The sequence below is a fragment of the Pinus tabuliformis genome, chromosome 1_1 (genome assembly GCF_031772625.1).
Source record: "Pinus tabuliformis cultivar Carrire ecotype Pingquan chromosome 1_1, CPIR1, whole genome shotgun sequence".
Taxonomy (NCBI): Eukaryota; Viridiplantae; Streptophyta; class Pinopsida; order Pinales; family Pinaceae; genus Pinus; species Pinus tabuliformis.
In genome coordinates, this window is record NC_142297.1 from 136,361,624 (window position 1) to 136,376,512 (window position 14,889).

Sequence of the window (14,889 nt, forward strand, 5' to 3'; positions counted from 1 at the left end):
CATTAATAAAATATAGAAAATATCAAATTAAGAAATCTCCAAAATCTGGTGTCTTGATCTTCCTACAGATCTAGTAAAAAGATGGTTTCACTTAAATTCTAGAGATATTTTATTTTTATATTACCTTGTGCAAGAAATTTGTAAGAATCTATTCATGTACTCAAAAAACAATGTATTTAATTTTCAGTAGATCTAGTCTTGAATCCCCTGCTCTCTTTTTGTCAAGAAAAGTATGGTTTTTTTGTCCTCTTCCTTTTACATTTATTGAAGAATTTTTAACTGTATGACACAGACACTGGCTTTAGCCCACTGCAAGGCTGTATGACACATTTCCGAGGAAAAGATTAGTTGGTTGCTTAGGGTTTTTAAATTTTTGCTCAAATAACAATGAAAACAAATTACTTATTGAACAATCTCCAAATTTTATGAAACTATTATTTAAAAGAGACTTTTCAATATAAAATTTGTAGCATTCCAATCTCAGATAAGTTTTTTGTTCTGAAACTATTATTTAAAGAAGGCTTTTCAATAATCTGAGTGAGTTGTGGAGAGGGTGCAAAATATCCAAAATCGTTAACAAGCAGAAAGCAACACCTTTCCACCAATTAGTCTTGCCCTTCTTCAAAATGATGCTTTAAGAAGAAATATGGACACTGATCTGGAGATTGCAGATGTACATAATTATAATAGAAAAGGTGTTACAGAAGCTAGCAAGGCTCCCAGAGACAACCAATCCACTGGTCTCGGAGAAAATCTGAATGCCACTGTGGAGAATAGAGTCAGAAACAAAGATTTTGTCAGATGTAGCCAAAATAATGATGTCTCGTTCATGAACATAGGCCAACATGATATTGAGAATGAAAATGTAAGCAGGTCCAAGCAGACAATATCATATTTCCACCAATTAGCCTCGCCCTTCAAACTGAGTGCATCAAAAAATTACACAAGGCAGGGCAATGTCGATCCATCTTCCTAAGCTGTGACTTTAAGAGGACCAGAGCCTGTGCAACATTTTGCTGGTTCCCAACACGTGCCATAGAGTAAGCTAGAAATAGAGTCTCATTGCGTGCAAACCAAAGCATGTGCTGCAGAAAATTGCACAATTCAGAGCAATGTTTCAAATCCATCTTCGCAAGCTGTGGCTTCAAGAGGATCAGAGGCTGTAAAACATTTTCATGGTTCCCAACACGTGCTGAGGCCAATAGCACAGAATAGAGAACAACTTTTGTTTGTTCCACCTGTTCCTTGTGGGGCAGATCTACGGGATAAGATGGAAATGGAAAATAGATTAAATACAGTTCAAGTAAGCACTGAAGCCTCAAAACCTATCACTATGATAGATGAATTAGGAGGAGATTCTATTCTGCAGAGTGCTCCATTAGGGAAACATTAATGGTGATGTAGATTTTCCCTTGGAGAATAAATCGAAAGATCTAACAAATGTGATAGATGAATTAGGAGGAGATTCTATTCTGCAGAGTGCTCCGTTAGGGAAACATTAATGGTGATGTAGATTTTCCCTTGGAGAATAAATCGAAAGATCTATCAAATGGAAACATCTTTCAATCTCCTTTGGGTGAAACACTGTAATAAAAAACTTCTCATACATACCAAGTTGTTCCTCATGGTGTCTGGTAATGATAGGGTTAGGGTTAGATGCACCCAGCGTGTTTGATAATGAACAGGTTTAAGGTTAGATGCACCCAGCGGAGCCACCGAACGTTGAAAGAATTGGCACCCAGCGTGTCTGGTAATGAATAGGTTTAGGGTTAGATGCGGTTTAAATAGCTTAGCATTCATAATCAGCCTCTTGCATGTCGTTAACCAGGATAAAAATGAAAGCCCAATAGATGAAAACGAATAAAAATATACATTAAAACCCTAGTAATTTAGCCTGTACCCAAAGTTCCAAGAATACGATGACGAAGCCATAATGAGTTAAAATATTTATAAAACCCTAGTAAATACTGTGTAGGCAAAAGCAGAGGGAGAGCCATACACAATAATTTACAACAGGATCCACACAGATGAAATGAGTACACAATTCTCACAGCACAACAAGAGTGTAAGGAATGAATCAGTGTAATGAATGAAACCCTATCTTGCTCATTATTCAACGGAGGCAGGGGCCCTCTAATCCTAGAGTTGATGCCACTGCCACAAACACCAAGGCAGCCACCGGCAATATTTTCACAGACAAAGACGCTATCGCGTTTGATTTGGTACTTGTGGTTGTTGAGGGTGTGGCAGTAGAAACTGCTCAACACAAAATCCCCTTTCTCATTAATTCTCAACTTAAATATCTCTCAAGGGAAGGAAATGGCGATTGATGAGACAAACAAAGGAAAGGAGAATTCCTGACCTGAAGATGAAGGTGTGGTTGAAGTTGGAGTTTTCCCAGTAGACGAACCACCCGCAGTCGCTGTTGCGCAGATCACAGATCCAGAGGAAAGAAGGCGGCATGAGATGAAAAATGACAATAAAAGAATTGCAGGAAGGCAGCATGAGAAGAAATATGAAAAGAAATGCAAGAAATAGGGCAAGGGAGAAGACTTACTTTTGCTGCATTGGCTGGCGCTAACATTCTTGCCACACTCGACAGGCAGCTTCATGGCTTGGGTAACATTGACGCCTAGCTGCTTAACGGCGTCACTGTTGAGAAGATTACAGAGGCATTGGGAGTCCTTGTCGATGACAGAGATGAGAGCAGAGCAGCATGTGGCATCGGGCTTGGTGGTGGCGTTCAAATAAGGGGCACAAGCACTAAGGGACGATATGCACGACGTATTGTCTGTGTCTTCACACCCTACCAACATCAAGATTGACAGAAAAACCAGAGGTCGAGTCCAGGCAGAGCCCTTGTTGGCACTGCGAGCCAAGCACATATCAGTTGCGAAACGAATCGCTCGTTGGCCATTCAGTTTCGCTTTCTCATTAACCGTTCAGTTTTGGATCAATGTTGGATCAACGATCATTCAATCGTCTAACACCACAAATCCACGATCAACAATAGGACACGACGGCGACTCGCGCAATTCATTTCAAAAAGAAACGCCTTATGGCGTAAAAATACCCCGAAAATATCTTTCTAAACATGACTCATACTGTAAACTAACTGGGCTACTTCAATTCACAAGATTGCAAATTCTGAGAATTTGAGAGTCAGGAGAGAAATGAACCCCTTGCCCTATCCTAACCGAGTAAAATTCCAAGATATATCCGAGAAAATATCCTTCTAAACATAAACTCACTGGACTACAATTCACAAGAAAAAATATTCTTAGATTATTCTTTAACATCGTTCATATGAAGTCGATGCAAAGGAACAGTTTTCGGACATGGTAACAATGTTCTCTAGAAGAATTGAAGACGAACGAGCGAGAAAATATTCACTGAGTGTCCCATCACAAAGAACAGTTTAACGTTCTAACCCCTTACAGCAATGGGTATCTAGTTGTTATTCCAATCAATATGTTCCGTATGTTCACAGGTAACTAGAACCTAAATATGGTTGTAAGCTTGTTGCGATTTTTTTGGGTATTGATATTATGTTGAGGTTTTTCATTTTCTAAAATAGTTATTCATCTATATAATCCATTATATAATCCATTTTTAACTAAATGATTTTAAATATCTAACCAATAATATTAAATCTAAATTTTTTATTCCTAATATAAATAAATATCTTTCAAATTTTGAAATATTTTTACCATAATCCTTAGAATAATTTTGGTAAAAATGACCCGTTATCACTTTGAGGATGGAACTCAGCCCGATCGGGGGGCTGAGATACTTATAAAAATTTCCGGTTCTATATTGCCTGCGATGAATCTTGAGATTTTTACCATAATCCTTAGAATAATTTTGGTAAAAATGACCCGTTATCACTTTGAGGATGGAACTCAGCCCGATCGGGGGGCTGAGATACTTATAAAAATTTCCGGTTCTATATTGCCTGCGATGAATCTTGAGATACATGCATCGGTCGATCGTTGACTACCCTGTTCCGGTTCTATATTGCCTGCCATGAAACTTGAGATACATGCATCGGTAGATCGTTGACTACCCTATTTATCACCGTTATCACTTTGAGGATGTAACTCAGCGCGATCCGGGGCTGAGATACTTATCAAAATTTCTGTTTCTATATTGCCTGCCATGAATTTTGAGATACATGCATCGGTCGATCGTTGACTACCCTATACAAAGGTCTTGGGATGCAAAAATGATGTATGAAAACATTTCTACCATTTTGCATGCTCTATTGAATGGAACCAGTCTGGATCGTAGAAGATTTGGCAGCATGAATCGTTGTAAATTTTGTTGAAGCGTGCTCCTTAGGCTACAGCAATAGTATACCTGTTTTATGTTCTATATCAAGGGGAAGGAGAGCACACAAAACCCTTGGATGACTTGGAATGCGTAACTACAGTAAAAGAGTGGAAGAATATCTAAGCTTAGAAGATACTTTGTTGACGCTCTTGCTTAAAAAGGGGATGCCAATCAACCAGGAGTCGATTATGATGCAGCCACTCCCTCAGGACACTTTGATAGGTAGACGCACAGTGCGTGTACTCCATAACTACATCTTCGACAAGAAACAAAGTAGTCATGGCTTAGAAACATATTGAGTAGGTGTTAGTTTGTGTCTTAAATGCTGCTAGAATCCAGAGGAAACATGAAATGAACACTGTTAAGCTGCACACTATTTCTGGAAAATGACCCTCTTAGACCATGCAGGCTGGTATATTTACATGAGAAATGGCTATGAATCTTGAGCATGGTGATAATGAATCTTTATCCTTGCATTTCAAAATGAAGAGAATCTGTCGGTATGGGTAAGGTATATGCATGGAAACCTTGAAGCTAAGACAGTGAATTGGATTCACTTACAGCTTTATGTGGAGGCCCGCTGGAAAGTTTTAGTCACTAGCGTCTGTCGAGGCCTAATAATGATGAGTGCAGACTACGGAATAATTACATCCTTGTGGAGAATATATCAGATTATACTATCACTGTGATAAGGTTTCAGCTAGAAATTCAACATCAGAAACTCGAACCATATTTAACATCTTCAGCTGGCCACAAAAGGAAGTTACCATGGATGATGACATGCATAGTATATTTATTGGGGCTTAACAAGGTCTACAACCATCTTTTTTTAGAAATCCGCGGTGCTAGCATGCAGTGTCTTAAGTTTACCTTTGTCTGTGGATATCACTGGATTTTAGGTACCCAAATTCATGTACTCAATAGCAACGACAGAGCCATCAACTCACAAGCACTCAGAGTTTCATGCTTCCTTATTCTATTTGATGGTTAAGCATAAAGAAATATTTTGTTGATGAGATGCCAAGATTTTGAGGTTCCCAGGCATTCCGGAGGAGAGAACAGGTACCTAAGTGGGAGAATAATATTACACCTCAATCTATCCTTAGTTACTCTGTGGCTAAGCTGGATGGTTAAATGACATCTGTTTTCTCAGGATCAGCATTTTGTCTAGGCTAAATTTCAAGGGCTAGGGGAGGTGAAAAGTGTGGTTGAGATGGATGGGATTCCTGATCTGTTTCTAAGTGTCAACTTTCTTACTACTTTTGATGAATAATAAACATAATTAATAATGAACATAATTAGGATTTGGATGGCAATGAACTGCCTCTGCCCTAGAGGGTGCTCTATGGGCTGCAACCCATTTATAATATGTTATGGCTTTATGTTTTTCTCTTGTAACAGCAAGTCGAATCAAAGAATAGAGAGGATGCCATGAAGGTACAAGCCTGATCATTCCGTCACTACAATTTTATTAAGCCCCATAATATTACAAGCACCTTTGGAACTCCTGAATCTGGTGGCATGGCTTGTGCTATGTGAGAAAGGATTTTGGACTGTTTCTTTGGAAATCAACCAAAGAAAAGCCATCATAGTTCGTCATTGTTGTAGGTCTATTTCATACATATCAACAAAAAAAATATGCGAAGCTTTAACCCATCAATAAAAGCATTATGACCATGAAACCATTGATGTGATGGCTATGCATCTTGTAATTCCGGCATTTCAGTCTTTATATGCAAGTGATCGTGTGACTGGCAATGTACTAGATTCTGGAAACCCTTTTAGTCATATGATGCCAACTTACAAAGGATATACCTTCCCTCAGGGTATCCTCGGGTTGAATCTTGCGGACTGAGATTTCACATATGTGTTAATGAGGATCCTGAAAAGCAGAGGGTCATCATCGTTAGTGTGGAATATTCTAGATGCCCTCAGATATTGTTCCAGGAGGTTGCCGGTATCATAGTGTGAAATGATAATTAGAAACAATGTATGTGGAAACATAGTGCTTAAATCGCAGGTCTGCCACGATTTTTGTATGCTTGGTTGTGTGATCAAAGAATGATTGCATTGGCTCCAACATCGCAGGAATGGAGATGATAGCTCCTCCAGAAAACAGGCACAATGGTTCAATTAGAGAGTCTGGTTTGGCATCTCTTACTAAATTCTAATACATGTGGATTGTAGAGGCCGAACATGGTGAATCTGCTCCTTCGGTAGCCAATGAAAAAAACAAAAGTGAGTCCTTACATCACATTAGTGATTTATGAATGTTGTATTACCGAGAATGTTTGCTTAGGATGGCAGAAGACTTCTCTTGAATTGTCAAAAACCTAGTAGCTTTGCCACTTTTATTATATCAGGATTGGTATGCTTTTAAATTTCATTTGTGGCGGTTATAGTGAAGTGATGACTCTTTTTAAAGCTCGCTCCTTTCATTTTGGAGGCACAATGTTCATTTGAAAGTTATTTTGTCCACCTTCGAGTTGATTTAAATATTGGATTTACTTATTTTGTAAACAAACACAAGGTTTGGAGCAATGTTGTTAAAAGCGCGAGCGGGATTAAATCGGCGCCCGGAATGAAGCGGAAAAAATCGAAAAAAGCGGGAAAAAAGCGGAAAAAAAGGGAAAAAAAGCGTTTGGTACAAAAATATTCATTTTTTTTCATTTTTTTTCAATTTTTTTAATATCTAAACCATCTACAGCATAAAATAAATACATTGACACATAAATATGATAAGAAAACTAATATATAAGATGTTTAATATCATTTCTAGCGCTAAAATCACACATAACATTGAATCATGTCCTGAATAGTAAGTCCTGACTCCTGAGTCCCAGCTCAGCCTCAAAATATCAACAAAAAATATGATAATGTATCTCATCATGTCATAATGTCATATACAATAAAATGAGGTCTAATCCTATTGATTTCCTCTGCCCCTCTTGTGAGAAAATGCCACAGCTTTCCCTTTCCCTCTAGATGTAGATGTTGGTGCTTGTGCTGGTGGAGATGGCAGTGGAGTCTGATGTGCTCTAGAAGCTGAAGAACTAAAAATAGGAGTTATAGGAGGTAGACCACGTCCTCTACTGGTGGCAGGGGTAGCCCGAGCAGGTGGTGTCACCTGGAAACATTACAATCTCCCAATCCTGAAATCCTGAAAAACTGATAAGTCTGCTGGATTTTAAATGAAATCTAAAATTCTACTTTCTCCATATGAAATCCAATGAGGCTGGAACCACTCTCAAACATCCTGAGTCATTTCATGGTAATGTTAAAAATTTAAGTAAAAGGATGAAAATGAAGATTAAGGAGAATGTCACTTTTACTTTAAGAATTTAACATTACCATGAATTGCATATCCATACTAGGGCCTAGATTTGATCATTAAGCTGCCCCACTCAAAAATTATTTGTTTCTTTCAAAAAAAATTGCATGAAAATTCAAAAAACCCAAATGAAAAACCAAAAAAAAAATTATAAAATCGTGTTGCCCTGACACCCCGCAAAAAAAATTTTAGCCGCTTTTTTCCCATAAAACGCGCGATTAAATCGTCTTAGGGAAAAAAGCGCGATTTAATCGCGCTTTTCACAACACTGGTTTGGAGGGCTCATGAAGCTAGACATTATAATTTGGAGCCACACTATCCCTTTTTCTGGGAGGCAATGCCTGAATTTTTAAGGGTTTCTACATTACATTATTATGCATGCCCTATGATGTAACATTCCCTCAGCCTTTAGTTCCTTCTAGGCCGAATGGGAAGTGTTAATTTATCCCAACCCTACTTGCATGGTCTCATTATGGAAATGGGGTGATAAAATTTCTAATTCTCCAAAACATGCAGAACTAGCTTCAGAATACACCATTGTCCTCAGTTGGTCTAGTGATTTTCGACATAACTTAACTAGTTGACCAAACTCAATTAGTTAGCATGAGAGAACCAATTGAAATAACCCAACTAGTTGACTTAACATAACTAACCGACTTACCACAAACAATCGACTTACCACTAGTAGGAAACTTACCATAAGAAATTGACTTAACATGCATAGACAGGATCAGTCGAGATGCCCCATACAGTTGACTCAACACAACCATATGACCTAACACAAGTGGTCAATTTAACCTGACTAATGGAGACCCTAGTCTAGATCGACAGAAACTCAATGTTGACAGCTAGTCAAAAATATTGTCTAAAAAGACAATAAAAAAGATTAACGCATATGATTGAACAAGGCCGTCGCAACTTGGGTCTAGGGAAAAAAAAATGAATATGCCCCACGTTGTTCAAGAACCCCTTGGCTACGCCAATAACTTTATACACATAAGTGACGAAAAAGCCACAACATTGACAATAGGTAACCTCAGATGAATTGTGTACCTCAACAATCTAGTTCTACCCGCAATGGGGCCAATGTGGGCTACTATTTGCTCATTATGGAAATTTTTCCCCTTTCGAACTATGCAAAAGGTGAAACTTGTCAACTCATCTTGAGTCTCGACCGACCATAAAATTTGAGTGCCCCTTGGTTGATTCAAAATTATGCTACACTGGCTTTCTCCACTGTTGACTTGTGCCTTAGCCTCTGTCCACAAACGAATAGCAATGTAGTAGGAAACCCTCTTGACTGAAGGTGGACCTCACTTTATTATTGAATGGATCCCTATTGATAAGATCCAACTAATTAACCATCTGATGCATTATACTCAATCTCTAATATTCCATATGATGCATTATAGAGCTGAAATACCCATGGCATACTAGCTAATGGAATTCACATATCATAGCAACTTAGTCAACTCCATCCCACAATCACGTAGGACTTTGTGAATAGGTCTGTGTTTCATTAGCACATTAACTATAGAAAAGGCATCCAAGTCTCTCTTAACCATGAGAGCTATAAACATCGATAAATAGATATACATGAATAACATATTCCTCTTTCAATAGTACTATAGTCATCTCCCATGTGGCTTCCTATGGTCCAAAGTGTCTTGAATGCACCTTGACCTACTCTATTACTCAATTCTAGAGCATGATATACCTTCAGTCTAAAATGCATAGTGGCTCTAGCTAGAATTCTCCAATGGAATCCACCTATCTCATAGACCACTCAACAACATTATTAGCATCATGTTCATACATTTTAAGCAAATAAATATGGAACACATCATGTTCCTTCAATATAGGTGGCAATGCCAATCTATAGGCCACTCGCCTCGGTCCTTCTAGAATTTGGAATGGCCCACAAAACAATAGTGCCAATTGGTCACAAGACCCATTTCTGAATGAGATTTTCTTTGGTATAATATAGAAATACACATAATCCACAATGTTAAACTCCTTGTGCATTCTATGTTGGTATGCATAGCTCTTTTTCTTGTCTTGATCTATCTCTAAGTTCTTCCTAATGGTTGTTAGTTAATATTTCATCTCTTTTATCATATAAGGGACAATATCGACATTGTTCATTGGATCACTCCATATAATAGAAGTATTGCACTTTTTACCATAAGCGCCTCAAATGGACTCGTCATTAGCAACTCTTAGTACCCATTGTTGTAAGAAAACTCCACCAATGGAAGAAACTCTTCCCAATTCTTTGGCTTGTGCATGACATACATCCTGATCCTCCAGCTGTCAATTTGTTCTCTTGGTGTACCCATGTATTTGTGGATGGTAGGATGTTCTAAAAGCCAACTATTACCCAAACAATTAAAATTTTATTTCCAAAATTTAGATCTAAACTTTTTATCCCTATATGAGATAATTTTCTTAGGTACTCCATGTAACCTACCTATCTCTTATATAAAGAATTGGGAAATATCACTTGTTTTGTCAATGGTAGACTTAATAACCAAAAAGTGAGTTGTCTCACTCAACATGTCCACCACGACCATAATGGCGTCATGTTGTTGTCTTCAACAAAAATATGATAAAATCCATGGAAATGACCTCCCATTTCCATTATGCAATGGGGAATGGTTGTACCCAGTGTTGATAATATCGCCGAGATATCGGCGATATTCGGAAATATCGTGATATTTTCGGCGAGCCGAAATATCGCCGACCAAATATCACGATATTTTAGAGTTTTGAAAATCGCGCGAGATTTACGATATTTCGGCGATATCTCGGAAAATATCGCGCAACGACAGAAAATATCGCCGGTGACCCTGAAATCATTCCGCGCGGCCTATATAATTCTATTTTTGGTTTTTGTCAAGTCATTTTGTTTTTTTGAGCGCTGGAGAAGGAATGTGGTTGCTGCCAAGGAGGGTTTGAAGCCATTATTGCCAATTTGCCACCAACAACGAAGATTTCTCTAAGCTGCAAGTGCCAAGAACAGTAAGACAATCTCGATTCTCATTCTTCCGGTTCCCTACAATCATTTTGCTTGGTTTTTGTTTTGCATTTCAAATTGCAAGGGTTTGCATTGAGCAATACCACACATATTTATAGAAAATAACTTCATATTGATATCACTGTCAAGGTAAACCGTAATACAATATTACAAATACAAAAGTGGTCACCTACAGCAGTGGTATCACGGTTCCAACAAAATCAGGGAGTATTACCCATTCCCCCAACACACAATAATAAGCAAATAGCACAAGCGTGTCTGCTTTGGCTCAAGTTCTAAAGAATCGATGTCCTTTACAAGAACATTACTATCTTGGCTACAAATTGTACAGCAAATGGCTAAGCAGCATCTTCACCATAAAAAGAGACATATTTGTTCATCTTATTGTATCCTATATGGTTTTTGTTGCCTGTCTAAACAATCTCTTCTCCACAAAGATGAACCACTTCCACCGGACAGGAGCAATCAACAGACAAAAATATGCTGCCATTACCATATATGCACAGCATAGAGGATTTACAGATGGCAGCTGTGTAATATGCCATGCTGCAGAAACAATCAAGCATCTAATGTGCGGCTACAAAATATTTTCACAATTACCCATTCTGCAAACAACATTCAAGAATCAATATACAGTTTCTCATGATCTTAACTTGATGTCCTCATGTCGGTCTTTGGAAAGAATGTAGAAGTATGAATGGGATGAATGAGCATATATTCCTCCTCTTCTACAGCATTTATGCCCAAAAGATGTAGGGAATCATCACCTACAGCAGGTCTAGACTCTAAATTATAAAGTTATAAACCATTTGCAAACTACATAAAGTTATAAACCATCAGTAATGTGATGTCAAGTTTATGAATGGAACGAAAAACGCCTCTAAAACCTCTCAATAGGTATAATGCTGGCCCATGGGATATTGAACCATCAAATATTTGATCACCCTTGAAGAACAAAAATTTCAAGCCTATACACTTTAATAGAATGCCCACAATTATCTAAGTTCCTGACTTCTTCTATTTTCAACATACTTCAAGAATGTCTACTTGATGGATCTTAGAAGCCAATGATAACACTTACAAAAACTCAGATGAAGAGAAGGATGATGATATTCTCAAAGATCCGAACCTTTTCAACTGCTAAAAACATGTTGTCATGGATAAGTATCAAAGTTTGAAGAAGTACTGTTGGAAACCTCATCTTTTCTCTCCCATATCGATGCAATCATCAAAATCCTCCCTCCATCAGCTCAAAAGGTGTTGCCTTCTTCTTCAAAGATTGCACCCTGCCTTGCTGGTTAAAGATGTAACTTTCTCTGTGCTATGAAGTCTAATAATGCATTATGCACCTACAGCAGTGGTATAAGTTATAACAGTTATATATTTTTCCCATGCTTGGCATAATTCTGAAAGAAATTGTTCTCATTCCGTGCCAATTTGCTATGTGTTTCATTTGCCATTTGGATACCTCACGTTACAACATGTTCATACTCTTTTGTTCAAGAGTATTCAACAGTCAACTTGTATTACACTTCTATTCAATAGTCAACTTGTATTACACTTCTATTCAACAGTCAAGTTAAAACTATTTTGTAAAATGATGTGGTTATTTGTAATTTGAAAATTTCATATTACTTATTAAGTTACTAATTCCAAATTTTTTTTGGTGCTCTAGGTTTCCTTTTGAGTTAGCCCACTACAAAATACAAATATCCCAAAAGCCTTGGACCCATTTTGGGAGTATGGGAGCCCTGATGGTGGGACAAATCGTGCATATCTTACATGCAAATTGTGTGGGGACAAGATGACAGGTGGGATTACACGACTGAAATACCATCTTGCTAGACTCAGTGGACATGACGTTGGGCTTTGTACAGTTTCTAGTCCGGAGCTTATACAAAAAGCTCTTGAGGCAATTGAAGAAAAGGAAAGAAAGAAGGAAGAGGCGGAAAGAAACAAAGCTGAATGTGCAGGTAGATCTTTCGGGATACCTTCTCCTGATTTTGGTGTTGAGGGTAGTGGGCCTAGTGGCCCTAGTGGGAGGGGCTCCACAACTGGTACACCATCACATGCTACTGCTAGTGTGAGTGCGAGGTCATCATTTTTTGTTCCACGAACAGGAGCTGGAGCACAACCTGGCATAAAATCGTTTGTTAAAAAAAAGGAGAAGCAAGAAGCAGAGAGTCATGGGGAGGTGTATTTTTTGGAGCGACTTACATCTCAGCATCATGAAAACCAATCCATTTTGGTAGCCAATGTGTGATGCTATTGTTGTTGTGGGCCCAGGGTACAAAAATGCCACATATGAGGAGTTGCGGGGGCCAATTCTTCAAGCAGAAAAACAGGACATCAACTCTAGATTGGCAGAGTTGAAAAAGACATGGGAAGTCACTGGATGCATAGTGATGTCTGATGGTTGGACAGATAGGAAGGGTAGGAACCTTCTAGATTTCTTGGTACATTGTCTTAATGGTACCATGTTTATTAAATCGTTGGATGCATCAGAACATATCAAAGATGCAGCAACGATATGTGAGTTGTTAGATGGGTTCATTCGGGAGATTGGTGTGCAGAATGCGGTGCAAGTCATAACAGACAATGCAGCTAATTATGTGTCTGCCGGAAGAATTCTTATGGAGAGGCATCCCACATTGTTCTGGACTCCATGTGCAGCACATTGTCTTGATTTGTTGCTTGAGGATATGGGGAAACTCTCCTTCATCAAGGAGGCAGTTGATATGGCTAGGAGCATCCCCAAGTTTATTTATAACCATGCTTTTGTTCTTAGCCTTATGAGGAGGTTCACTAGAAACAAGGAGTTGCGGCGTCCTGCCATCACATGTTTTGCCACAACCTTTATTACTCTTCAGTCTTTGCTTCGATGTCAGTTCGAGTTGAAGCAAATGTTTGTGTCTGATGACTGGCGTAATTGTAGATACAACAGGAGAGCTGATGGGAAAGCCCTTTCAAAAATGGTGTACTCTGAGACATTTTGGCGTGGAGTAGAAGAAGCATGTGTAGTTAGCGAACCTATAGTAAAGGTTCTTAGGTTGGTGGATGGAGAGAAGCCTGCAATGCCTTATTTGTATGAGGGCATGGATAGGGCCAAGGAGGCCATTCGTTCCTATTATGCAAACAAGGGTTCTGTTGGCCTTGATAGGCAGATGATGTTATGGGATGTGATCGATAGTCGGTGGACAGGGATGCTACATCGACCCATTCATGCAGCAACACTCTTCCTCAACCCCGCATTTTCATACAAATGCAACTTTGATTTTGATAGCGAGGTGATGGAAGGGCTCCATTCCTGTATTCAGAGGATGGTACCTGATCCTGAGCTTCGTAGCAAAATCAATCACGAGGTACAGTGTTATTAGGATTGTGTTGGCCTATTTGGATTTGATGATGCCATTAGGGAAAGGGCCCTCTTCATGCCACGTAAGTGACAAGTCATCACTCATTAGAAATTAGAAATTTGAATTTAATTATAATTTATGTTTTAACTTTTAAGTTTTTGAATATTTTATTTCATTATTTTGTTGTATATATTTGGTGGCGAAGCTATGGTGCAAGGGCACCAAATTTGCAAAAATTGGCTACACGAATCTTGAGTCAAACATGTAGCTCTTTAGGGTGTGAGCGCAATTGGAGTGTATTTGAGAAAATACACGGCAAAAAGTGCAACAGGTATAACTTTGAACTCAAGCCTTCAGTTGAGCAATTACACTTATTGTGATTTTTAATTTTTAATTTATGACCTTCAAGTGTCAAGAGTCAAGAGTCAAGACTCATTACTTTTTTTGACACTCTTACAGGTTGGAGTTCGCACGCCTCAATGATTTGGTGTATGTGCATTACAACATCCGACTTCGAGTGAGGCAAATAGAATCACCAATGGATCCAGATTCCATTTCCTTAGACAATATTGATGTATTGTCTCTGTGGAGGGTGGAGTCTGAGGAGCCCATATTGGAGGAGTCACCTTCATGGTTAGAGCCAATGGCAGATGATCCATTAGAGCAGGGGCAGCAAGAGGACTCGAAGTCAGAGGAGCAGCAGCACTTAGAGGAGGAGCAGGAGGAGCAGGAGGAGGAGGACACTGCAGGAGCATCAGCATCAACACCATCTGCTATAGATATAGGAGAGCATAGCTCCATGCCTAGCACTCATTATTTGACATTAGGTGCAG

At 38.7% G+C, this 14,889-nt stretch overlaps 1 protein-coding gene across 2 annotated transcripts; it reads right to left on the reverse strand.

Moving 5' to 3' along the window:
• Positions 1-858: 858 nt before the first annotated feature.
• Positions 859-2,832, reverse strand: LOC149212014 (non-specific lipid transfer protein GPI-anchored 3-like). 2 transcript variants are annotated; one of them, XM_089390528.1, is made up of 3 exons: positions 2,558-2,832; positions 2,363-2,422; positions 859-1,258 (listed from the first exon to the last, which is right to left on the reverse strand). In XM_089390528.1, the coding sequence occupies exons 1-3, from the start codon at positions 2,814-2,816 to the stop codon at positions 918-920; spliced, it is 660 nt and encodes a 219-aa protein (XP_089246654.1). In that variant the 5' UTR covers positions 2,817-2,832; the 3' UTR covers positions 859-917. The 2 variants fall into 2 exon arrangements, with proteins under 2 accessions (XP_089246654.1, XP_089246655.1); XM_089390529.1 differs by lacking the exon at positions 859-1,258 and adding an exon at positions 2,087-2,256.
• Positions 2,833-14,889: the final 12,057 nt, after the last annotated feature.